The sequence below is a fragment of the Ornithorhynchus anatinus genome, chromosome 1 (assembly GCF_004115215.2).
Source record: "Ornithorhynchus anatinus isolate Pmale09 chromosome 1, mOrnAna1.pri.v4, whole genome shotgun sequence".
Lineage (NCBI taxonomy): Eukaryota > Metazoa > Chordata > Mammalia > Monotremata > Ornithorhynchidae > Ornithorhynchus > Ornithorhynchus anatinus.
This window is the reverse complement of record NC_041728.1, coordinates 181,768,888-181,792,020: the sequence shown is the minus strand read 5'-3', so window position 1 is coordinate 181,792,020 and position 23,133 is coordinate 181,768,888. Positions and strand designations below refer to the sequence as shown.

The 23,133-nt window shown below is 60.9% G+C and overlaps 2 protein-coding genes across 3 annotated transcripts in view; one reads left to right on the top strand and one right to left on the bottom strand.

Annotated features, from left to right (window-relative positions):
• Positions 1-1,097: 1,097 nt before the first annotated feature.
• STK16 (serine/threonine kinase 16) lies at positions 1,098-13,319 on the bottom strand. Its single transcript, XM_029064359.2, has 8 exons — positions 13,284-13,319; positions 10,586-10,735; positions 6,057-6,276; positions 5,457-5,590; positions 3,266-3,386; positions 3,073-3,168; positions 1,343-1,464; positions 1,098-1,236 (listed from the first exon to the last, which is right to left on the bottom strand). Exons 2-8 carry the CDS (start codon positions 10,669-10,671, stop codon positions 1,098-1,100), a joined length of 918 nt encoding a protein of 305 aa, XP_028920192.1. The 5' UTR covers positions 10,672-10,735; positions 13,284-13,319.
• Positions 13,320-20,130: 6,811 nt separating this feature from the next.
• GLB1L (galactosidase beta 1 like) overlaps positions 20,131-23,133 on the top strand; it is a 19,456-nt gene continuing 16,453 nt past the window's right edge. For both annotated transcript variants that reach the window (XM_029064305.2, XM_029064297.2), the window contains exons 1-2: positions 20,131-20,253; positions 21,879-22,045. In XM_029064305.2, the coding sequence (XP_028920138.1) occupies positions 20,146-20,253; positions 21,879-22,045 (275 nt within the window). In that variant the 5' untranslated portion in view covers positions 20,131-20,145. The remainder of the gene's footprint in view (positions 20,254-21,878; positions 22,046-23,133) is intronic.

Genomic DNA, 23,133 nt, shown 5'->3' with positions numbered 1-23,133 from the left:
GTCGGCCGGGGCCCGGCCGGGGGGGCCCGGGGGCCGGCCGGGGGCCGCTCCGCCGCCCGGGGCCGCGCCCCCTCCTCGCCCTGCATGGCCCGGCTGCTCTCGCGCTGCTTCGCTGGGGCCCGCCGCGAGCCCCGCCGCCGCCCACGCCCGTGGCATTAAAGTCAGGTTGTCTCCCTTCTGTCTGTGCCTTCTTGCCCGCCTCGCCTCAAGTGTGTGCGGTGTCGGGGGGGACGGGGGGGGGGACGGGTCGGGGAGCGCGGGGGGGGGGGGGAGGGCGGGAGGGGCAAAGGGGAACCCGCCCCAGGATGGGGGGGGCCTCGCCCCCGGGCCGCGCTGACTCAGGGACGCGGCGCCCTTCCCCGGGGAGCGGGCGACGCGGCCCGACCGGGCCCGGCCCGGCCCTCCGTTTAGTCAGCGGGGCCGGGTGGCGGCCCGAGGCGGAGGGCGCCCGTCTCCCCCCCGCCCCGCCGCCCTCCGCCTCGTCCGTCGATGGCTGATCTAGCCCCCCTCGGCGGGGCCGACCCCGACGGGAGCCGCCTCTTCACCGCGCGAGCCCCGTCCTCCCCTCCTCCCCGGCCCGGCGCCGTCGGGACCCGTTTGCCCCGAGAGGCCCTCCGGGGTGTCTCCACCCAGGGGCCCCCACCCCGGGCAAACCGGCCGGGCCGCTCCGGGGGACCCGCCCGCCCCCGAGGACGAGGGGCCGGCGGAGGGCGGAAGCCGACGGGTCCGGGCCTCGGCCGGCCCCGGCCCCGCCGACCGAGGGGCGCCTCCCCCCGCCCCGGGCCCCCCGCCCCCCCCCCCCCGGGTCCGCTCGCCGACTTCGCCCGCCGCCCTCCTCCCCTCCCGCCGTCGGAAAACCAGACGGGCGAGTGTCAGACGGGCTTTACTCGGTCGGTCGGTCGCCGCTCCGCGCCGATCGGGGGCCGGGCCCGCGCCCCCGCCGGGGCCCTCCGCGCCGCCGTGGCGGGAGGGGGAGGGGCGGGGGGGCCGGCCGCCGCCGCGCCCCGTCTCCAGGCGGGGCGGCCCCCCGCGCCGGCGGGTCCTTCCCTGAGCGGCGGGGGCGGGGGGCGCCGGCGGGGGGCGGGGGTCCGGCCCCCTCAGATGGGGGTGGTGAGCTGGCCGGGGGCCGGGGGCCGCAGGGCCTCCAGCTGGGCGAGGAGGGGCGGGACGTGGGGCCGGGCCTGGGGGTCGACGGTCATCATGGAGGACAGCAGCCGGCGCAGGGGCGGGGAGTACCTGGGGGAGGGACGGACGGACGGACGGACGGCTGAGGGAGCCCGGCCGGCGGGGACGCCCCCCCCGGCCCGCCCCGCCCCGGCCCGCCCCTCCGGCCGCGGCTGACCTGGGCGTCCGGGGGACGTCGAGCGGGCTCTGCACGGCCAGGGCCACGCTGTCGCCCTTCTGGAACACCGCGTCGAAGGGGCCCTCGCCGAACATCATGGCGTACAGGACGCAGCCTAGAGACTGACCAGACGCGGCCCCCCCCGCCCGCCGCCGCGCCCCGTCACCTCTCCCCGGGGGCCGAGGGGAGGATCGGGGCCCGCCCCCGGCCCGGGAAGTGACGACCCCCGTCGTCGTCGTCGTCCCCCCCGCCGCGACCTCCGCCCCGGGGGGGAGTCCTCTACGCTCTAAGCTCGTTGTGGGCAGGGGATGGGTCGGCCGCCGGGAGCGCTTGGCGTGTGCGGGACGCTGGACCGGACGCCCGGGGCAGTCAGACGGAACAATGAACGGTGACGCCCCCTGCCCGGAACCCGGTATGATGACCACGGGATCTGGTAAGCGCTCCCTCTGAGCCGAGCACCGTTCTAAGCGCTGGGCTGATGATGCGCGCTCGGTCCGGTGCTTGGCACACGGTGAGCGCGCGCGATAACGGAGCCCGGGCTGGGGAGTCCGGGGTCACGGGTTCGAATCCCGGCCCCGCCGCCTGCCAGCCGGGTGACTCCGGGCGAGTCGCTTCACTTCTCTGGGCCTCAGTGACCTCATCTGGAAAATGGGGATGGAGACTGGGAGCCCCACGGGGGACGACCCGATCACCTCGTGTCCCCCCCGGCGCTTAGAACAGTGCTCGGCACGTAGTAAGCGCTTGACAGATACCACCGGCGTCAATAAATACGACCGAATGAACGATTAATAATCGTGGTATCCGTTAGGGAGCTTACTCTGGGTCAAGCAGAGCACTGGGACAACCCGATGACCTCGTATCCCCCCCGGCGCTTAGAACAGCGCGTTGCACGTAGTAAGCGCTTAACGGATGCCCTCGTCATCATCATCATCGTTATTAGGCAGTGTTCAGAGCGCTGGGGTAATAACTACTCTGGGCCAAGCGCAGGGGGTAAGAAGAAGAAGAAGAATTTTGACATTAGCTAAGCGCTTACTGTGGGCCGGGCCCTGTACCAGGCGCTGGGGTGGAGACGAGCAAACGGGGTTGGACCCGGTCCCCGTCCCCCGTGGGGCTCACGGTCTCCAGCCCCATTTTACAGAGGAGGAGACCGAGGCCCAGAGCGGGCGAGTGGCTCGCCCCAGGTCACCCAGCAGACGGGTGGCGGAACCGGGATTAGATGCCCCCCCCCCCCGGGTCCTTCTGGCTCCGGTGCCTCGCTCCCAAGCGCTCGGCCCGGTGCTCTGCGCACGGGAAGCGCTCAGTAAATAATAACAACGTCGGTATTTGTGAAGCGCTTACTATGTGCAGGGCACCGTTCTAAGCGCTGGGGGAGATCCAGGGTCGTCGGGTCGTCCCCCGTGAGGCCCCCGGTCCTCATCCCCGTTTTCCAGATGAGGTCACCGAGGCCCGGAGAAGTGAAGTGACTCGCCCCCAGCCCGAGGGACTGCCAGGCGATTCGAACCCACGACCTCCGACTCCCCAGCCCGGGCCCCTTCCACCGAGCCCCGCTGCTTCTGTCCGGCGCCCGGGGAGCGCCGAAGCGACGCCCTTACTATCGCTCCACATAACCGACGGGAGTTGAGCGAGGAGGCGGCCCAACTCCCCGGGCTCCTCCGCCGGAAGCGGGCGGGGCGGGGAGGGGGGGGGGGGGGGGGGGGGGGGTCCCGGCCCGCGCCGCCCGCGGCTCTCACCCACACGTCGGCGCGCTCGTCCACGACGCGGCGGCTCTGCACGCAGAACAGTTCCGGGGCCCGGTAGGAGATGGTGCAGCGCTGGGCCGCCCAGTCCTGCGAAAGGGGGGGGGGGGGCGTCTGCCGGCGGGGACCGGCCACCCGCCCGCCCCACCCTCCCCCGGTCCGGTCCCGGTCCCGGTCCGGCTCCTACCTGGAGGGCCAGGGCCTGGCGTGAGTCGTCCACCTGGATGCGGGCCCGGTTCATGGAGCCCAGGTCCATGAGCACGGGCTGACCCGTCTCCCCCAGCAGGATGTTGGTTGGCTTCAGGTCCCTGGGGGGAGCGGGGAATAACGATCATAATAACGTTGGCATTCGCTAAGCGCTCACTGCGTGCGGAGCACCGTTCTGAGCGCCGGGGGGGATGCGGGGTCATCGGGTCGTCCCGCGGGAGGCTCGCGGTCTTCATTCCCCGTGGGACAGATGAGGCGGCTGAGGCCCAGAGGAGGGAAGGGACTGGCCCGCAGTCGCACGGCTGACGGGGGCGGGGGCCGGGATTCGAACCCACGACCTCCGACTCCCAAGCTCGGGCTCTTGCCCCTGAGCCACGCTGCTTCCCAAATAATGATAATGATGGTGGTATTTGTCAAGCGCTCACTCTGGGCCGAGCACCGTTCTGAGCGCCGGGGGAGATGCGGGGTCATCGGGCCGTCCCGCGGGAGGCTCCCGGTCTTCCTCCCCATTTTCCAGATGAGGCCGCTGAGGCCCAGAGAAGTGAAGTGACTTGCCCGAGGTCACCCAGCAGGCGAGTGGCGGAACCGGGATTAGAACCCATCTCCTCCTGACTCCCGGGCCGGGGCTCCAGCCTTTGGCCGTGCTTCGGGCGCTTACCGGGCGCAGAGCACTGGACTGGGCGGTTGGGAGAGTCCAGTACGACCCAGACGGTGGATACGTTCCTTCCCCGTGAGCCGCTGACGGTCTAGTCGGGGAGAACCATATCAACATTAACTGAGAAGCAGCGCGGCTCAGTGGAGAGAGCCCGAGCTCGGGAGTCAGAGGTCATGGGTTCGAATCCCGGCTCCGCCACCCGTCCGCTGGGTGACCTTGGGCAAGTCACTTCACTTCTCTGGGCCTCAGTGACCCCATCTGTCAAATGGGGATGAAGCCCGTGAGCCCCACGCGGGACAACCCGATGACCCCGTATCTACTCCAGTGCTCGGAAAAGTGCTTGGCACATAGTAAGTGCTTAACAAATACCATCGTTATTTATTATTATTAATATACAGGATACGCCGCGTGGCCTAGCGGCAAGAGCACGGGAGTCAGAGGTCGCGGGTTCTGATCCCGCCTCGGCCACTTGTCAGCCGTGTGACTGTGGGCAAGTCACTTCGCGTCTCTGGGCCTCGGTTCCCTCGTCTGTCGAATGGGGCTGAAGCCCGGGAGCCCCACGTGGGACGACCTGATGCCTCTGTACCTCCTCCAGCACTTAAACAGCGCTTGGCACATAGTAAGCGCTTAGCAAATACCATCACCGTTATCATCATCATTATTATTCGGACCAAATCACTTCCTCTGGCCCAAACAGGCCAGCCCATCGGGTCGGGTCGGATCTCTGGTCCCTGGTCCCTGTCCCCCAAGGGGCTGAAGTGGGGAAGGACTAGAGGCCCTCTGAGGGCAGGAAGCGTGTCTACCTTCTACTACTGTCCTCTCCCAAGCGTTTAGTGCAGCGCTCTGCACACGGTAAGCGCTCACCAAATCCAACTGACAGACTGCGTGCGGGGGAGAAGGGGGATGGAATCCCCAACTCACAGATGAGGGGACCGAGGCCCAGAGAACCGGACCGATTCGCCCCAGGTCACCCAGCGGCCCGGCCCGGCGGCTAGAGCCCGGGCCCGGGAGGCAGAGAGACCTGGGTTCCGATCCCGGCTCCGCCGCCCGTCTGCTGGGTGACCTCGGGCCGGGCGCTTCGCTTCTCTGGGCCTCGGTCCCCTCCTCCGTCAAACGGGGACCGAGTCCGAGAGCCCCACGTTGGACCCCGTCCAACCCCATCCGCTTGAATTCGCCCCAGCGCTTAGTACAGTATCCGGCCCCTCGCCGGCGCTGAACAGACGCCGCGGACGATGGGGCGGCGGAGCCGGGATCGGAACCCGGGGCCTCCGGCTCCCGGCGCTCTCTCTGCTGGTCCGGAGACGGTGGACGTGGCGGGATGTGAGGCGGGGCCGGCCGGGGGCGGGGGGGGGGGCCTTCGACTGTATTTACCGAGCGCTTACAGCGTGCGGAGCCGTTCTTTCACTCGGGCGTATCTGTCGCGCGCCCACCGTGTGGGCAGCACTGTACCGAGCGGGTGGGGGAGGGTGGTAGAGGGATAAGGGTCTCCCCCGGCCCCGGGCCGGACCCCGCTGACCTGTGGGCGTAGCCCTGGGCGTGAATGGCCTCCAGGCCTCGGCAGATGCCCAGCAGCAGAAACAGGATGCGCTCCTCCGACAGGAAGCTGCCTCTGTCCCTCAGCCCTTCCACCTCGCTCCACAACGTGCCTCCCTGCAAGACCCCCGCACGGTCTCGGGGCCCCCTCCCCGGATCCCACTTCGTCGCCGCCATCCGGTCGCCGGCTCCGGGCCGGGACCCCCCGGGATATACGGGGACCCCCGGGCCCCTCTGCGGCGACCACCCTCCGGTCGCCGGCCCCGGCCCGTCCCCCCCGCCGGATAGATGGGGACCCCCCCCCAAGCCCCGCTTCGGGGACCACCGCCCGCTCGCCGGCCCCGGCCGGTCACCCCCCGGAGGGAGGGGGGCCTCCCAAACCCCTCGGGGACCACCGCCCGCACGCCGGCTCCGGCCCGTCCCCCCCCGCCCCCGGACGGAGGGGACTCCCGGACCCCTCCTCGGTGACCGCCGGCCCCGGCCCGTCACCCCCCGGATAGATGGGGGTCCCCCAAACCCCTCCCGGGTGACCACCGCCCGCTCACCGAGCCCGGGGCCCCGCCGTCCCCCGGCCCGCGCCCACCTTGAGGAAGGGGAGCAGCAGCCAGGCCTCGTGCTTGGGTCCGCGCTCCACCAGGCAGTAGGCCTCGAGGGGCAGGATGTTGGGGTGCTGGAAGAGGCGGTGCATGTCGGCCTCGTGCTGGGCGTCCTCCCGGTCCTGCCGCTCGTGGCAGACGATCCGCTTCAGGGCGTAGAACCGCCCGTCCTGCAGCCCCTCCACCAGGTCCACGAAACTGAACCCGCTGCCCGCGGGGCAGAAAGGGGGGGCGGCCGGTCAACCGACCGCCGACACCATCATAATAATAATAATGATGAGGCTACTTCTTGAGCGCTTACTATAATAATAACGATAATGACGATAGCGTTTGAGTGCCCACTATGTGCCGGGCACTGTACTAAGCGCCGGACGCGCAAATCGGGTCGGACCCGGTCCCCGTCCCACGTGGGGCTCCCAGTCTTCATCCCCATTTCCCAGATGAGGGAACCGAGGCACCGAGAAGAGCCCAAGGTCACCCAGCAGACAGGCGGCAGAGCCGGGACTCTCCTTCGGACACCCAGGCCCGGGCTCCGGGTCTCCAGGAAGCGCTTACTGTGTATCCAACGCTGTTCGGAGCGCTGGGGTGGATATAATAATAATAATAATGATAATAATGTTGGTATTTGTTAAGCGCTTACTATGTGCCGAGCACTGTTCTAAGCGCTGGGGTAGACATAGGGGAATCAGGTCGTCCCACATGGGGCTCCCGGTCTTAATCCCCATTTTACAGATGAGGGAACTGAGGCACGGAGAAGTTAAGTGACTTACCCACAGTCACACGGCCGACGCGTGGCAGAGCTGGGATTCGAACTCATGAGCCCTGACTCCGAAGCCCGTGCTCTTTCCACTGAGCCACGCTGCTTCTCTATAAGAGCACCGGGTCAGACCCGGTCCCTGGCCCACGCGGGGCTCACGGTCTCAATCGGGGAGAGAACGGGGATTCGATCCCCATTTGGCAGACGAGGGAACCGAGGCACGGAGGGGCGGCGTGGCCCGGTGGAAAGAGCCCGGGCCTGGGAGTCGGGAGGAGATGGGTTCGAATCCCGGCTCCGCCCCTTGTCTCCTGGGTGACCTCGGGCCAGTCACTTCACTTCTCTGGGCCTCGGTTCCCTCGTTTAGAGGTTTAAGAGCGTGAGCCCCTTGTGGGACCCGGACTGCGGCTCCCAGACCCCTCTTCGGTGACCAGTGATGATTCTGGATCTATCCCAGCGCTTAGTACAGTGCTTGGCACGTAGTAAGTGCTTAACCAATACCTCAATTACTATTAGAAAAAAGTGAAGGTCACACAGAGTGGCGGGAACTGAGGCCCAGAGAAGTGAAGCAGCGTGGCTCAGTGGCAAGAGCCCGGGCTTGGGAGTCTAGAGGTCATGGGTTTGAATCCCGGCTCTGCCCCTTGGCAGCTGTGGGACTGTGGGCGAGTCACTTGGCTTTTCTGGGCCTCGGTGACCTCATCTGTCAAATGGGGATGACGACGGTATCCCTGTATCTCCCCCAGCGCTCAGAACAGTGCTCTGCACATAGTAAGCGCTTAACAAATACCAACGTTATTAGTCTGGGAGTCAGAGGTCAAGGGTTCGAATCCCGGCTCTGCCACTTGGCAGCTGTGTGGGCAAGTCACTTCACTTCTCTGGGCCTCGGTTCCCTCCTCTGTAAAATGGGGATGAAGACTGGGAGCCCCACGTGGGACGACCCGATGACCCCGTGTCTCCCCCAGCGCTTAGAACGGTGCTCTGCACATAGGAAGCGCTTAACAGATACCGACATCATCATTATTATTATTGGCCCAAGGTCACACTGAGGCCCAGAAAAGTGAAGTGACTCACCCAAGGTCACACACAGCAGACAAGGGGCGGAGCCGGGAGTTGAACCCAGGTTCCCGACTCCCCGGCCTGGGCTCTACCCACTGGGCGGTGCTGCCCCTCACCCTCTTCCTTGTCTTCCCCTCCGGGCATCCTGGTGGGGAGAGCCCGGGCCCGGGAGTCAGAAGGACCGGGGATCCTAACCCCGGCTCTGCCGCTTGTCTGCTGGGTGACCTCGGGCAGGTCACCTCCCCTCTCTGGGCCTCAGTTCCTTCCATCGGCTGGTGACCTTGGACCTTCGCTTCTCTGAGCTTCAGTTAGAGCACGGGCTTGGGAGTCAGGGCTCATGAGTTCGAATCCCAGCTCTGCCCCTTGTCAGCTGGGTGACTGTGGGCGAGTCACTTCACTTCTCTGGGCCTCAGTTCCCTCCTCTGGAAAATGGGGATGAAGACCGCGAGCCCCACGTGGGATAACCCGATTCCCGTGTCTCCCCCAGCGCTTAGAACAGCGCTCGGCACCTAGTAAGCGCTTAACAAATACCAACGTTATTATTCCCTCCTCTGGAAGATGGGGATAAAAACGGGGAGCCCCAGGTGGGGCAGGGACTGCGTCCAAATAGATGAGTTTGTGTCTACCCCAGCGCTTAGTACAGTGCCTGGCACATAGTAAGCGCTTAACAGATAACATAATCACTGTCATCATTTACCTTCAGCAGGCCTTCCCGGTCTAAGCCCCTCGTCTCCTCTTCTCCCGTTCCCTTCCGCGTCGCCCCGACTCGCTCCCTTCCTTCATCCCCCGGTCCCAGCCCCACGTCACTTACGTCCCTATCCGTCATTTAGTGATTTCTATTCATGTCCGTCACCCCCTCTAGACCGTCGGCTCCTTGTGGGGAGGGAACGTGCCCATTTATTGTCATGCTGTCCTCTCCCAAACCTAAGTGCAGCGCTTTGTGCACAGTAAGCGCTCCATCAATACGACCGGCTGAATGAATTTACTCCAGCGCTCAGTACAGTGAGAGCTCACCTCCTCCAAGAGGCCTTCCCGGACTGAGCCCCCCCCCCTTCTCCCTCTGCTCCTCCCCTCGGCGATGTGCTCATTCGTACAGATTATTCATTCCCCTATTGACGTTGTTAATAATGTGTCCATCCCCTTGATTCTTGCTTCTACGAGAAGCAGCGTGGCGCAGTGGAAAGAGCCCGGGCTTTGGAGTCAGAGGTCATGGGTTCGAATCCCGGCTCTGCCCCTTGTCAGCTGGGTGACTGTGGCCGAGTCACTTCACTTCTCTGGGCCTCAGTGACCTCACCTGGAAAACGGGGATGAAGACCGGGAGCCTCACGTGGGACGACCCGATGACCCTGTATCTCCCCCAGCGCTTAGAACGGCGCTCTGCACGTAGGAAGCGCTTAACGAATACCAACGTTGTTTTTATTTATCATGATGATGTCTTGTTTTTGTCCATCTTTCTCCCCCAGTTAGACCGTCAGCCCGTCACCGGGCAGGGACTGTCTCTCTCCGTTGCCGGACTGTCCGTTCCAAGCGCTTAGTCCAGTGCTCTGCGCATAGTCAGCGCTCAGTAAATACTACGGAATGAATGAATGCAGTGCTTGGGTCCAGGGGCTAGAGCCCGGGCCCGGGAGTCAAAAGAATTTTAATCCCGGCTCTGCCACTTGTCAGCTGGGTGACTTTGGGCGAGTCACTTCACTTCTCTGGGCCTCAGTTCCCTCGTTTTTTCACCTCTCCGCAGCGAAACCCTCTTCTCCCCCCTCTCCCTCTGCTCCTCCCCCTCTCCCGTCCCACCCCCTCGGCACTGTACTCGTCCCCTCGACTGTCTATATCTTCATCACCCGATTTATTTTGTTTAATGAGATGTACCTCACCCTGATTCTATTATTTGCCATTGTTTTTAGGAGATGTTCTTCCCCTCGACTCTATTTATCGCCATCGTTCTCGTCCGCCCGTCTCTCCCGATCGGACCGTAAGCCCGTCAAAGGGCAGGGACCGTCTCTATCTGTTGCCGATCTATCCATTCCAAGCGCTTAGTCCAGTGCTCTGCACAGAGTAAGCGCTCAATAAATACTACTGAATGAATAAAATGGGTCTAAGAGTGTGACACATACCCCCGCCCACGGGGGACAGGGACTGTGTCCGACCCGATCGACTTGTATAATAATAAAATAACTGTGGTTTTTATTAAGTGCTCACTATGTGCCAAGCACTGTACTAAGCGCTGGGGGAGATACAACATGTTAGGTTGTCCCACATGGGGCTCCCAGGCTTTAATCCCCATTTAATAATAATAATAATAATAATGTTGGTATCTGTTAAGCGCTCACTATGTGCCCAGCACCGTTCTAAGCGCTGGAGGAGACACAGGGGAATCGGGTCGTCCCACGTGGGGCTCCCAGGCTTCATCCCCATTTTACAGATGAGGGAACTGAGGCACAGAGAGGTTAAGTGACTTGCCCACAGTCACCCAGCTGACAGGTGGCAGAGCCGGGAATCGAACCCATGACCTCTGACTCCAAAGCCCGGGCTCTTTCCACCGAGCCCCGCTGCATCTCATTTGTCTGCAGCGAAGTGAGCTCGTTGCGGGCAGGGACTGTCGCTGTTTCTTGTACTGTACTTTCCCAAGCGCTCAGTACAGTGTTCTGCACACAATAAGCGCTCAATAAAGACGACGGAATGAACGAGCGAGAGGGGCGAGCGGGCACTCACCCCTCTCCGAGCTTCTGGATGAAGAGGTAGCGCTTGTTGTCGATGGTGACGGTGCCCCGGGAGCAGATGCACAGTGCGTGGCCCATGGTGCCGCACGCATCCTCGGCATAGAAGCGACGGGCGGGCGGGCGTCCGGGCGCGGCGCGGTCCCTGCTAGCCGGGGAGGGAACAGACGGTCGCAGCCGGGGCCGGGCCGGTCAGTCAGTAATCGGTCGTATTTATCGAGCGCTCACTACGTGCGGAGCACCGGACTAAGCGCTTTGGAGATGTCCATCCCCTTGATTCTATTCATTGCTATTGTTTTAATGTGATGTACATCCCCTTCATTCTATTTATCGCTACTGTTTTTGTCCGTCTCCCCCGATTAATAATAATAATAATAATAATAATAATAATAATAATAATGTTGGTATTTGTTAAGCGCTTACTACGTGCCGAGCACTGTTCTAAGCGCTGGGGTAGACACAGGGGAATCGGGTCGTCCCACGTGGGGCTCACAGTCTTCATCCCCATTTGACAGATGAGGGAACTGAGGCACCGAGAAGTGAAGTGACTTGCCCAAAGTCACACAGCTGACAAGTGGCCGAGCTGGGATTTGAACCCGTGACCTCTGACTCCAAAGCCCGTGCTCTTTCCACTGAGTTAAGCGCTCACTATGTGCCGAGCACTGTTCTAAGCGCTGGGGGAGACGCAGGGGCTCCCAGTCTTCATCCCCATTTGACAGATGAGGTCACCGAGGCCCAGAGAAGTCAAGTGACTCGCCCGCAGTCCCACAGCTGACAAGTGGCAGAGCTGGGATTCGAACCCTTGACCTTTGACTCCAAAGCCCGGGCTCTTTCCCCGGAGCCACGCTGCCCGTCAATGGGCAGGGACGGTCTCTATCCGTTGCCGATCTGTCCATTCCAAGCGCTCAGTCCAGTGCTCTGCACATAGGAAGCGCTCGATAAATACCGTTGAAGGAATGAATGACGATACAACAATAAACAGACAGTCCCGGCCCGCGGCGAGCAGAGAGTCTAGAGGGGGAGACGGACACGAGGAGAAATCGACAGATGAGGGAGGGGGACGTAAGTGGGGCTGGGGGCGGCGGATGGAGGAAGGGAGCGAGGCGGGGGGACGCAGAAGGCAGCGGGAGAAGAGGAAAGGGGGGCGCAGTCAGGGAAGGCTTCCCGGAGGAACGAGGATTTGAAAGGGGGGCAGCAGCGTGGCTCAGTGGAAACAGCCCGGGCTTGGGAGTCAGAGGTCATGGGTTCGAATCCCGGCTCCACCGCCCGTCAGCTGTGTGACTGTGGGCAAGTCACTTCACTTCTCGGTGCCTCAGTTACCTCATCTGTAAAACGGGGATGAAGACTGGGAGCCTGACAACCCGATGACCCTGTGTCTCCCCCAGCGCTTAGAACAGTGCTCGGCACATAGTAAGCGCTTCACAAATACCAACGTTATTAGAGTCCTCTAGGAGGGAGGGCGGGCCGGGGGCCGGCGGCGGGATGGACGAGATCGAGGCCCGGGGAGAACGTTTTTGTAGGAAAAAAATGATCTGGCAGCGGGTCGGAGGTAACGCCGACTCTGGCACTGGTTCCGCGCTTACTATAGGCCAGGCACTGTGCTAAGCGGTGCGGTAGACTCGCGATCAACAGTCCTTGTCCCACGTGGGGCTCACAGTCTTCCCTTAGGGGGGAACGGAGGCCCTGGGCAGTGAAGCGATCATGTTGGCATTTGTTAAGCGCTCACTACGTGCCAAGTGGCAAGAACCTGGGCTTGGGAGGCAGAGGTTACGGGTTCCGATCCCACCTCGTCTGCCCGTCAGCTGGGTGACCTTGGGGAAGTCACTTCACTTCTCTGGGCCTCAGTGACCTCATCTGGAAAATGGGGAGCCCTACGGGGATCAACCTGATGACCTCGAATCTCCCCCGGCGCTTACAACGGTGCTCTGCCCATAGTAAGCGCTTAACGAATACCAAGCTTATGATTATTACGATAAAGCCTCCTGTCCCAGAGGAGGGAACCGAGGCCCAGGGAGGTGAAGTAACTTGCCCAAGGTCACCCAGCAGAGCAGTGACAGAACTGGGATTAGAACATACCACCTCAGAGGTCATGGGTTCGAATCCCGGCTCTGCCCCTTGTCAGCCGGGTGACCGGGGGCGAGTCCCTCCACTGGGCCTCAGCTCCCTCATCTGTACAATGGGGGTTAACTGGGAGCCTCCCGTGGTGACCCCGGATCTCCCCCAGCGCTTAGAACAGCGCTGTGCACGTAGTGAGCGCTTGACAAACACCCACATTAGGATTATTCCGATTAACCCCCGACCTCCGACTCCCAGGCCGGGGCTCTTTCCATGTTGCATCGGCCCCGGCGCTTAGGTGGGCGCGTAGCCCGCGGGGACCGACGGCATCGAGGAGTCATTGCCCCGCTGGGGGCCTCGGTTCCCTCATCTGCAAAATGGGCGGGGGGGGGGGGGGGAGGGGGGAGGGGCTGGAAGGTGTGAGGTCCCCTCCCCCCGCCAGCGCTTAGCCCAGTGTGCGGCCCATAGGAAGCGCCTCCCAAATGGCCATGGCTATTGCGAGGAGGAGGAAGAGGAGGAGGAGGAGGAGGAGGAAGATGGGGTCCCTCCCCTCCCCCTCCCCCGGGGACGAGGGGGCGATGGGGGAGGGGCAGGAGGTGGGGGAAGGGGAGGGGGTGGGGGAGGGGCGCCTCACTGACCGAGCCTCGGCGCGAGGGCAGCGGCGCCCGCCGGAAGTCGGGGTGACGTCATCCCCGCGCGCCGCCGCCGCCCTCCTCCGCGCGCAGCCGGTCGCCTAGCAACGGGCGCCCCACGGCCCCGGCCGGGCCTCCCTGCCCCTCCTGGCTTTCCTTCCTTCCATCCTTCCTTCATTCGTTCATTCTTCTCGTTCTTAGTCGTATCATTCCTTATTAGCATTTGATAATAAGGAGAATTCGTTCATTCGATAGTATTTAAATACATGAATGGTGGTATTTGTAAGAATGTTGGGATCTGTTAAGGGCTGACTAATAATGTTGGTATTTGTTAAGCGCTTACTAGGTGCAGAGCGCTGTTCTAAGCGCTGGGGGAGACCCAGGGGAATCAGGTCGCCCCACGTGGGGCTCCCAGTCTTCATCCCCATTTGACAGAGGAGGGAACTGAGGCCCAGAGAAGTGAAGTGACTCGCCCACGGTCCCACAGCTGACAAGTGGCAGGGCCGGGATTCGAACTCATGACCTCTGACTCCAATGCCCGTGCTCTTTCCACTGGGCTACGCTGCTTCTCTAGGTGCCGAGCACTGTTCTAAGCGCTGGGGGAGACACAGGGGAATCGGGTTGCCCCACGTGGGGCTCCCAGTCTTCATCCCCATTTGACAGATGAGGGAACTGAGGCCCAGAGAAGTGAGGTGACTTGCCCACAGTCCCACAGCTGACAAGGGGCAGAGCCGGGATTCGAACCCATGATCTCTGACTCCAAAGCCCGTACTCTTTCCACTGAGCCACGCTGCTTCTATTCATTATTATTATTATCATTATTATTATCATTATTATTATCGTTCATCTTACTATGTGCCGAGCACTGTTCTAAGCGGTGGGGGAGATACAGGGTCATCGGGCTGTCCCACATGGGGCTCCCAGTCTTCATCCCCGTTTTCCAGATGAGGGCACTGAGGCCCAGAGAAGGGAAGTGACTCGATCACAGTCCCACAGCTGACAAGGGGCAGAGCCGGGATTCGAACCCACGATCTCTGACTCCCAAGCCCATACTCTTTCCACTGAGCCATGCTGCTTCTATTCATTATTATTATCATTATTATTGTCATTTTTATTATCGTTCATCTTACTATGTGCCGAGCACTGTTCTAAGCGCTGGGGGAGATACAGGGTCATCGGGTCGTCCCACGTGAGGCTCCCAGTCTTCATCCCCATTTTCCAGATGAGGTCACTGAGGCCCGGAGAAGGGAAGTGACCTGCCCCAAATCACTCAGGTGACAAGTGGCGGAGCTTCTCTTCAGCGCTGACCATTCGTTCATGAATAATAATAACGATGGCATTTGTTAAGCGCTTACTATGTGCCAAGCACTGTTCTAAGTGCGGGGGAGGATGTGAGCCCATCACTGGGCAGGGATTGTCTCTATTGGTTCACGAATTGCCCAGTCCAAGCACTCAGTACAGTGCTCTGCACATAGTAAGCGCTCAATGCATATGTTTGAATGAATGAATGAATGAATGCAAGGTGATCAGGTTGTCTCTCATGGGGTTCACAGTCTTCATCCCCATTTTCCAGATGAGGTCACTGAGGCCCAGAGAAGTGAAGGGACTTGCCTAAAGTCACACAGCTGACCAGCGGTGGGGCCGGGATTCGAAGCCACGACCTCAGACTCCCCACCCCGGGCTCTTCCACTGAGCCAAGCTACTTCATTCATTCAATAGTATTTATTGAGCGCTGACTATGTGTAGAGCGCTGGACTAAGCGCTTGGAATGGACGATTTGGACAACAGAGAGAGGTCATCCCTGCCCAGTGACGGGTTCGCGGTCTAATCGGGGGAGACGGACGGCAAAGCGAAACAGAAGAAGACAGAACAAGACATCATCACGATCAACAGAATGAAGGGGATGGACACCTCATTAACACACTAACTAGGGGAAAAAATAATATATACGCATATGCACAGTGCTGAGGGGAGGGGGACGGGAAAAGAGCAGAGGGCTGTATTGATTGAGCGCTGACTGTGTGCAGAGCACTGGACTAAGCGCTTGGAATGGACAATCGGGCAACAGATAGCTGTTGTCCGTCTTTCCCCGTTGGTCCGTTTATTCAATCGTATTTATTGAGCATTTACTATGTGTGCAGAGCACTCTACTAAATGCATGGAATGTACAATTTGGCAACAGAGACACTCTCTGCCCAACGACGGGCTCACGGTCTAAATGTCCCCTTTCAATAATAATAACAATGTTGGCATTTGTTAAGCGCTTCCTATGTGCAGAGCGCTGTTCTAAGCGCTGGGGGAGACACAGGGTCATCAGGTTGTCCTACGTGAGGCTCACAGTTAATCCCCATTTTCCAGATGAGGTCACTGAGGCCCAGAGAAGTGAAGTGACTCGCCCAAGGTCACACAGCTGCCAAGTGGCAGAGCCGGGAGTCGAACCCATGACCTCGGACTCCCAAGCCCGGCCTCTTTCCACTGAGCCGCGCTGCTTCTCTGCCAAGCCCTGCTCAGAGCTCCCCTCCTCCAGGAGGCCTTCCCAGACCGAACCTTCCCTTTCCCTCTGCTCTTCCTCCTCTCCCCATTCCCCCTACTCCTTCTGTGCTTCCCCTCTCCCCGTCCCACAGCGCTTGGGTATATTTGTACATATGATTTATTACTCTATTTTGTTCATGATTTGTAGATATCTATAATTCTCTTTATCTATTTTGATGCTATTGATGCCTGTCTACTTGTTTTGTTCTGCCGTCCGTCTCCCCCTTTCAGACCGTGAGCCCGTCGTGGGGCAGGGCTGGTCTCTCTCTGTTGCCCAATTGTCCATTCCCAGCGCTCAGTCCAGTGCTCCGCACACAGTAAGCGCTCAATAAATACGATTGAATGATTGAATAAAAGGAGGGGAGACAGCCAGCCAAACAGAACAAGTAGACAGGCGCCGATACCATCAAAATAAGTAAATAGAATCATAAAGATCTACACATCAATAATCAAATAGAGGGATAAATAACATATACAAATATGCACAGTGCCGAGGGGCAGGGAAGGGGGGAGAGCAGAGGGGGGGAGTCGGGGCGATGGGGAGGGGAGGAGGAGCGGAGGGGAAGGGGGGCTCGGTCCGGGAAGGCCTCCCGGAGGAGGTGACCTCTCGGGAGGGCTTGGAAGGGGGAATTGTGATTATTTGGTGGATTTGAGCGGGGAGGGCGTTCCGGGCCAGAGGCGGGACGTGGGCCGGGGGGTCGACGGCGGGACAGGTGAGAACAAGGCTGAATAATAATAATAATAATAATGTTGGTATTTGTTAAGCGCTTACTATGTGCAGAGCGCTGTTCTAAGCGCTGGGCTAGATACAGGGTCATCGGGTTGTCCCACATGAGGCTCACAGTTAATCCCCATTTTACAGATGAGGTAACTGAGGCACCGAGAAGTGAAGTGACTCGCCCACAGTCACACAGCTGCCAAGTGGCAGAGCCGGGAGTCGAACCCATGACCTCTGACTCCGAAGCCCGGGCTCTTTCCACTGAGCCACGCTGCTTCAGGAGAGATAATGCTGGGGAGAGATAATAATTATAATGGCATCTCTTAATATTTAATAATCATTGTAGATATTATTCTCTTCCGAGCTGTGAGCCCGTCGTTGGGTAGTGATCGTCTCTATCTGTTGCCGAACTGTACTTTCCAAGCGGTTAGTCCGATGCTCTGCACACAGTAAGCGCTCAATAAATGCAACGGAATAATTATGGTATTTGTTAAGCTCTTACTATGTGCCAAGCGCTGTTCTAAGCGCTGGGCGAGCTACAAGGTCATGGGGTTGTCCCCCCGTGGGGCTCACGGTCTTCATCCCCATTTTACAGATGAGGGAACTGAGGCCCAGAGAAGTGAAGTGGTTTGCCTGAGGCCACAGAGCAGACCTCAGTGGAGCCAGATTTAGAACCCACATCCTCTGACTCCCAAGCCCGGGCTCTTGCCACTAAGCCACGCTGCTGGTCTTGATAAGCGCTGATTATGAGCCACACGCTGGACTAAGCGCTGGGGTGGACACAAGCAAATGGGACCTGGGGCTCACGGTCCCAATCCCCATTTTACAGAGGAGGGAAGTGAGGCCCGGACAAAGCGAAGTGACCTGCCCAAGGTCACACAGCGGACAAGGGGCGGGGGCTGGGATCAGTCAGTCGTATTTATTGAGCGTCTGCTGTGCGCGGAGCCCTGGACTAAGCACTTGTATAGGACAAAACGGCAAGACGACAGACACATTCCCTGTCCGCGAGTTTACAGTCTGGAGCGGGGAGACAGACGTTAATATTAATATCTATTGCCGACTTGTTCATTCCAAGCGCTTAGTACAGTGCTCTGCACATAGTAAGCGCTCAATAAATACTATTGAAAATATTGATCCAGGCTTTTTAAAAAATGGTATTTGTTAAGCACTTACTATCTGCTAGGCACTGTACTAGCACTAGAGAAGCAGCGTGGCTCAGTGGAAAGAGCACGGGCTTCGGAGTCAGAGGCTGTGGGTTCTAATCCCCACTCCGCCAGTGGTCTGCTGTGGGACCTTGGGACAGTCACTTCACTTCTCTGGGCCTCAGTTACCTCATCTGTCAAAATGGGCATTCAAAAACGTGAGCCCCACATGGGACAATCTGATGACGCTGTATCTACCCCAGCGCTTACAACAGTGGCGGCACCTAGTAAGCGCTTAACAAATACCAACATTATTATTATTATTATTACTACTAAGTGCTGGGGTGGATCCAAACTAATCGGATTGGACACAATTCCCATCCCACGCCGGGCTCACAGTCTTCATCCCCATCTTCCCGAGGAGGGAACCGAAGCCCAGAGAGGTGAAGTGACTCGCCCAAGGTCACACAGCAGACAAACGGCAGAGACGGGATTAGAGCGCTTTATTGAGGACTTACTATGCGCAGGGCACTGGACTAGTCGTTTGGGAGAGTCCAATAGAACAACAAACACATTCCCTGCCCACGACGAGCTTCCAGTCTAGAGGGGGAGAGGCCGACATTCCTCCAAATGACGGATATTCATTCAGTCAGTCGGATTTATTGAGCGTTTATTCATTCGTTCATTCATCAATAGCATTTATTGAGCGCTTACTATGTGCAGAGCACTGGACTAAGCGCTTGAAATGGACAAATAGGTAACAGATAGAGACGGTCCCCGCCCTTTGACGCGCACACGGACTAATCGGGGGAGACGGACAGACGAGAACAATAGCAATAGCAATAAATAGAATCAGGATAAATCCTTACATCAGTCGGTCGGTCAGCTACATTTAGCGAGCGGTTACTGTGTGCAGACCCCTGTACTAAGCGCTTGGGAGAGGGCACTACGACCATAAACAGGCATATTGGCTGCCCACAACGAGCTGACAGTCTGAGGGAGGAGAGAGACGTGAGGAGAAAGAAGCGCTTAACGAGTAGCACGGGTGTGACTATCGTTAATCCGACGATGCTGGTGCTGTCTCCCCAAGCCCCTCCGCGGCCCGCCTCCCCCCGGGCCGGACGAGGGTGACGGGGCCGATCGGGCCGGAGTCCGTCAGAGCCCCGGGGTCCGTCAGAGGCCCGGGGTCCGTCAGAGGCCCGGGGTCCGTCAAAGGTCCGGAGTCCGTCAGAGACCCGGGATCCATCGGAGGCCCTCGAGTCCGTCAGAGGCCCACGGTCTGTCAGAGGCCCGGGATCCTTATAATAATAATAATAATAATGGTGGTATTTGTTAAGCGCTTACTATGTGCAAAGCACTGTTCTAAGCGCTGGGGGGGATACAAGGGGATCAGGTTGTCCCACGTGAGGCTCCCAGTTTTAATCCCCATTTTCCAGATGAGGGAACTGAGGCCCAGAGAAGTGAAGTGACTCGCCCACGGTCACCCAGCCGACGAGTGGCAGAGCCGGGAGTCGAACCCATGACAGAAGCAGCGTGGCTCAGTGGAAAGAGCACGGGCTTTGGAGTCAGGGCTCATGAGTTCGAATCCCGGCTCTGCCACTTGTCGGCTGGGAGACTGTGGGCGAGTCACTTCACTTCTCTGGGCCTCAGTTCCCTCCTCTGTAAAATGGGGATCAAGACTGCAAGCCCCACGTGGGACGACCCGATTCCCCTGTGTCTACCCCAGCGCTTAGAACGGTGCTCGGCACATAGTAAGCGCTTAACAAATACCAACATTATTATTATTATTATGACCTCTGACTCCCCAGCCCGGCCTCTTTCCACTGAGCCACGCTGCTTCCCCAAAAGTCCTTCAAAGGTCCGGGGTCCATCGGAGGCCTGTGGTCCGTTAGAGGCCCGAAGGCCCATCAGAGGCCCTCGGCTGGAGTCCCGTCCATCGAAGGCCCGGGCCCGTCAGAGGCCGGAGTCCGTCAGAGGCCCGGGGTCCGTCAGAGGCCCGGAGTCCCGTCAGAGGCCCGGGCTTCGTGAAAGGCCCGGGGTCCGGTACAGACCCGGGATCCGTCGGAGGCCCCGGGTCCGTCGGAGGCCCGGGGTCCATCGAAGGCCGGGGGTCCCGTCAGAGCCCCGGGGTCCATCCAAGGCCCGGGGTCCCGTCAGAGCCCCGGGGTCCATCCAAGGCCCTCGGCTGGAGTCGTTCGTTCGACAGTATTTATTGCGCACTTACTGTGTGCGGGGCACTGGACTGAGCGCTTGGAACGGACAATGGGGCAACAGAGAGCGACCAGCCCTGCCCCACGACGGGCTCCCGGTCTCATGGGGGGAGGACGGACGGACGGACGGACGGACGGACGAAAAGCAGACAACTCCCGTCCATCGAAGGCCCGGGGCCGGTGAGAGGCCTGTCGTCCGTTAGAGGCCCGTCCTCGGGGGCGTCCAGTCCTTTCCCCGCCCACCCCCCGCCCCCCGCCCGGCCGCCATGGCGTCCTCGCTGGGGCTCGGTCGCCGCCTCGTCGTCGTCCTGGTCCCCGTCCTCCTGGTGCCCGTCCTCCTGCCGCCGCCAACGCCGAACCCCGGCTTCGGCCAGGTGACGGGCCGGGAGGGGAAGGGAAGGGAAGGGAAGGGAAGGGAAGGGAAGGGAAGGGAAGGGAAGGGAAGGGAAGGGAAGGGAAGGGACGGGGGAGGGCAGCCGAAGCAGCTGCAGCCCGGGCCTGGGGCGCTCGGAAGGTCCCGGGTTCTAATCCCGCCCCCGCCACCGGCTGCCCTCGGGAGAGCCAATTCCCGTCTCTGGGCCTCGGGGATCTCAGCCTCCTCCTCCTCCTCCTCCTCCTCCTCCTTGTGGGGCCGCTCCGACTCGCTCCTCCCCCCCGGCCGGCACGTATGCATAAACCGGGGATGGATTGATTGATTGATTGATTGACTGACTGACTGACATCCATCTCTGTCCCCCTCCCGCCCCCAAGACGGTGAGATCGTTGAGGGCGGGAAATGTGTCCGTTTGTTGTTCCACTGCCTGCCTGCTTGTTTGGTTTTGCCGCCCGTCTCCCCCGTTTTAGACCGTGAGCCCGTTATTGGGCCGGCCTGGGGTCTCTCTCCGTTGCCCAATCGTCCATTCCGAGCGCTCAGTCTAGTGCTCAGCACACGGTATAAGCGCTCGATAAATAGGACCGGATGAATGATGGACGAATCTTGTCCTCCCCCAAGCGCTTAGCACAGTGCTTTGCAGACAGTAAGCGCTCAGTAAATACGACTGAATGAATGAATGGTGTCCTCTCCCAAGCGTTTAGTTACAGTGCTCTGCAGACGGTAAGCGCTCAGTAAATACGACTGAATGAAGTGTCCTCCCCCAAGCGCTTAGTACAGTGCTTTGCAGACAGTAAGCGCTCAATAAATACGACTGAAGTGTCCTCTCCCAAGCGCTTAGCACAGTGCTCTGCAGACAGTAAGCGCTCAATAGATACGACTGTTAATGAATGGTGTCCTCTCCCAAGCGCTTAGTTCAGTGCTTTGCAGACAGTAAGCGCTCAGTAAATACGACTGAATGAAGTGTCCTCTCCCAAGCGCTTAGCACAGGGCTTCGCAGACTGACTGGATGAATGGTGTCCTCTCCCAAGCGTCAGCACAGTGCCCCGCAGACACTAAACGCTCAATAAACACGCCCGAATGACGTGTCCTCTCCCAAGCGCAGAGTACAGTGCTTTGCAGACAATAAGCCTCAATAAATGCGACTGAACGAAGACCGCGAGCCCCAACGCGGGGCAGGGTCCGTATGATAATAACGTTGGTATTTGTTAAGCGCTTACTACGCGCAGAGCACGGTTCTAAGCGCTGGGGGAGACATAGGGGAATCAGGTCGTCCCACGGGGGGCTCACAGACTTCATCCCCATTTTACAGATGAGGTGACTGAGGCCCAGAGAAGCGAAGTGACTCGCCCACGGTCCCCCAGCTGCCGAGGGGCAGAGCCGGGAGTCGAACCCATGACCTCTGACTCCCAAGCCCGGGCTCTTTTCCACTGAGCCACGCTGCTTCCCATCCCACTCGATGGGCTTAGATCCACCTCGGCGTTTAGAACGGTCGCTGGTAAACAGGAGGCGCTTAGCAAATACCCCCATGAGGATGATGACGAAAGGGGGGGGGGTGAGGGAGGGAGGGAGGGGGCGGCGGCCGGGTGTGGGGGCGCGCTGACGCCCCCTCCTTTCCCCTCCCCTTAGGCCGGCGGCCCCTCGTTCACGGTGGACCGGGCCCGGGGCGTCTTCCTGCGGGACGGCCTCCCCTTCCGCTACATCTCCGGGAGCGTCCACTACGCTCGCGTCCCGCGCGCGCTCTGGGCCGACCGCCTCCGCAAGATGCGCATGAGCGGCCTCAACGCCGTGCAAGTGTAAGGACCGGCCGCGCGCGCCCCCGCGGCTCCCCACGCGCGCCCCCGCCCTCCCCTCCACCAATCCCGACGCCGCCTGGACCTGGGGGGCGGAGCCGGGGCTCGGGTCGCGGCGGGCCAAGGAGGCGCATGCGCGGAGGGGAGCGGCGATCCGGCTCCGCCCCCCGCTCGACCTCGACCAATCCCGACGCGGCCTGAGCCCCGGGGGGGCGTGGTCAGGGCTCGGGACTCCGCGGGCGCGCGCCGAAGGGTCGGGCTGGGAGGTGACGCCACGGGCGGCCGAGGCGCAGGCGCGCGAGGGGAGGGCGGATGGGGGTGAGCGGGGCTCCGGTTCCGCCCCTCACCCTCGACCAATCGCGACGCTGCTTGGGTCTGGGGGCGTGGCCAGGGCTCGGGACTTCGCGGGTGCGCGCAGAGGGGGCGGGCTGGGAGGGGTCGCCGCGGGCGAGCGGGGCGCATGCGCGCGGGAAGGGGGGGGGGGAGCGGCGCTCCGGCTCCGCTCGCCCTCGCCCAATCCCGATGCTGCCTGGGTCTTGGGGGGCGTGGCCAGGGCGCCTTCGCAGCGGGCGGCCGAGGCGCATGCGCAGAGGGGAGCGGCGATCCGGCTCCGCCCCCGCTCGTCCTCGACCAATCCCGATGCTGTCTGGGCCCGGGGGGCGTGGCCAGGGCTGGGGCCTCGGCTAACGTGCGCATGCCCAGAAGGGAGCGGCGCTCTGGCCCCGCCTCCAGCCGCGCTAAGGGGCCGAAGGGCGCCCCCTGGTGGTCCACATCGATCCTTCAATCGTATTTATTGAACGCTTCCTAATAATGATGACGATCATAGCATTTAATAATCATAATAACGTTGGCCTTTGTTAAGCGCTTACGATGTGCAGGGCACTGTTCTAAACGCTGGGGGAGATGCAGGGTCATCAGGTGGTCCCCCCGTGAGGCTCACAGTTCATCTCCATTAATCCCATTTTCCAGATGAGGTAACTGAGGCACAGAGAAGTTAAGTGACTTGTTAAGCACTTACTAGGTGCCAAGCACTGTTCTAAGGGCTGAGGGAGATCTAAGGTCATTAGGACCAAGCTGAGGGAGATCTAAGG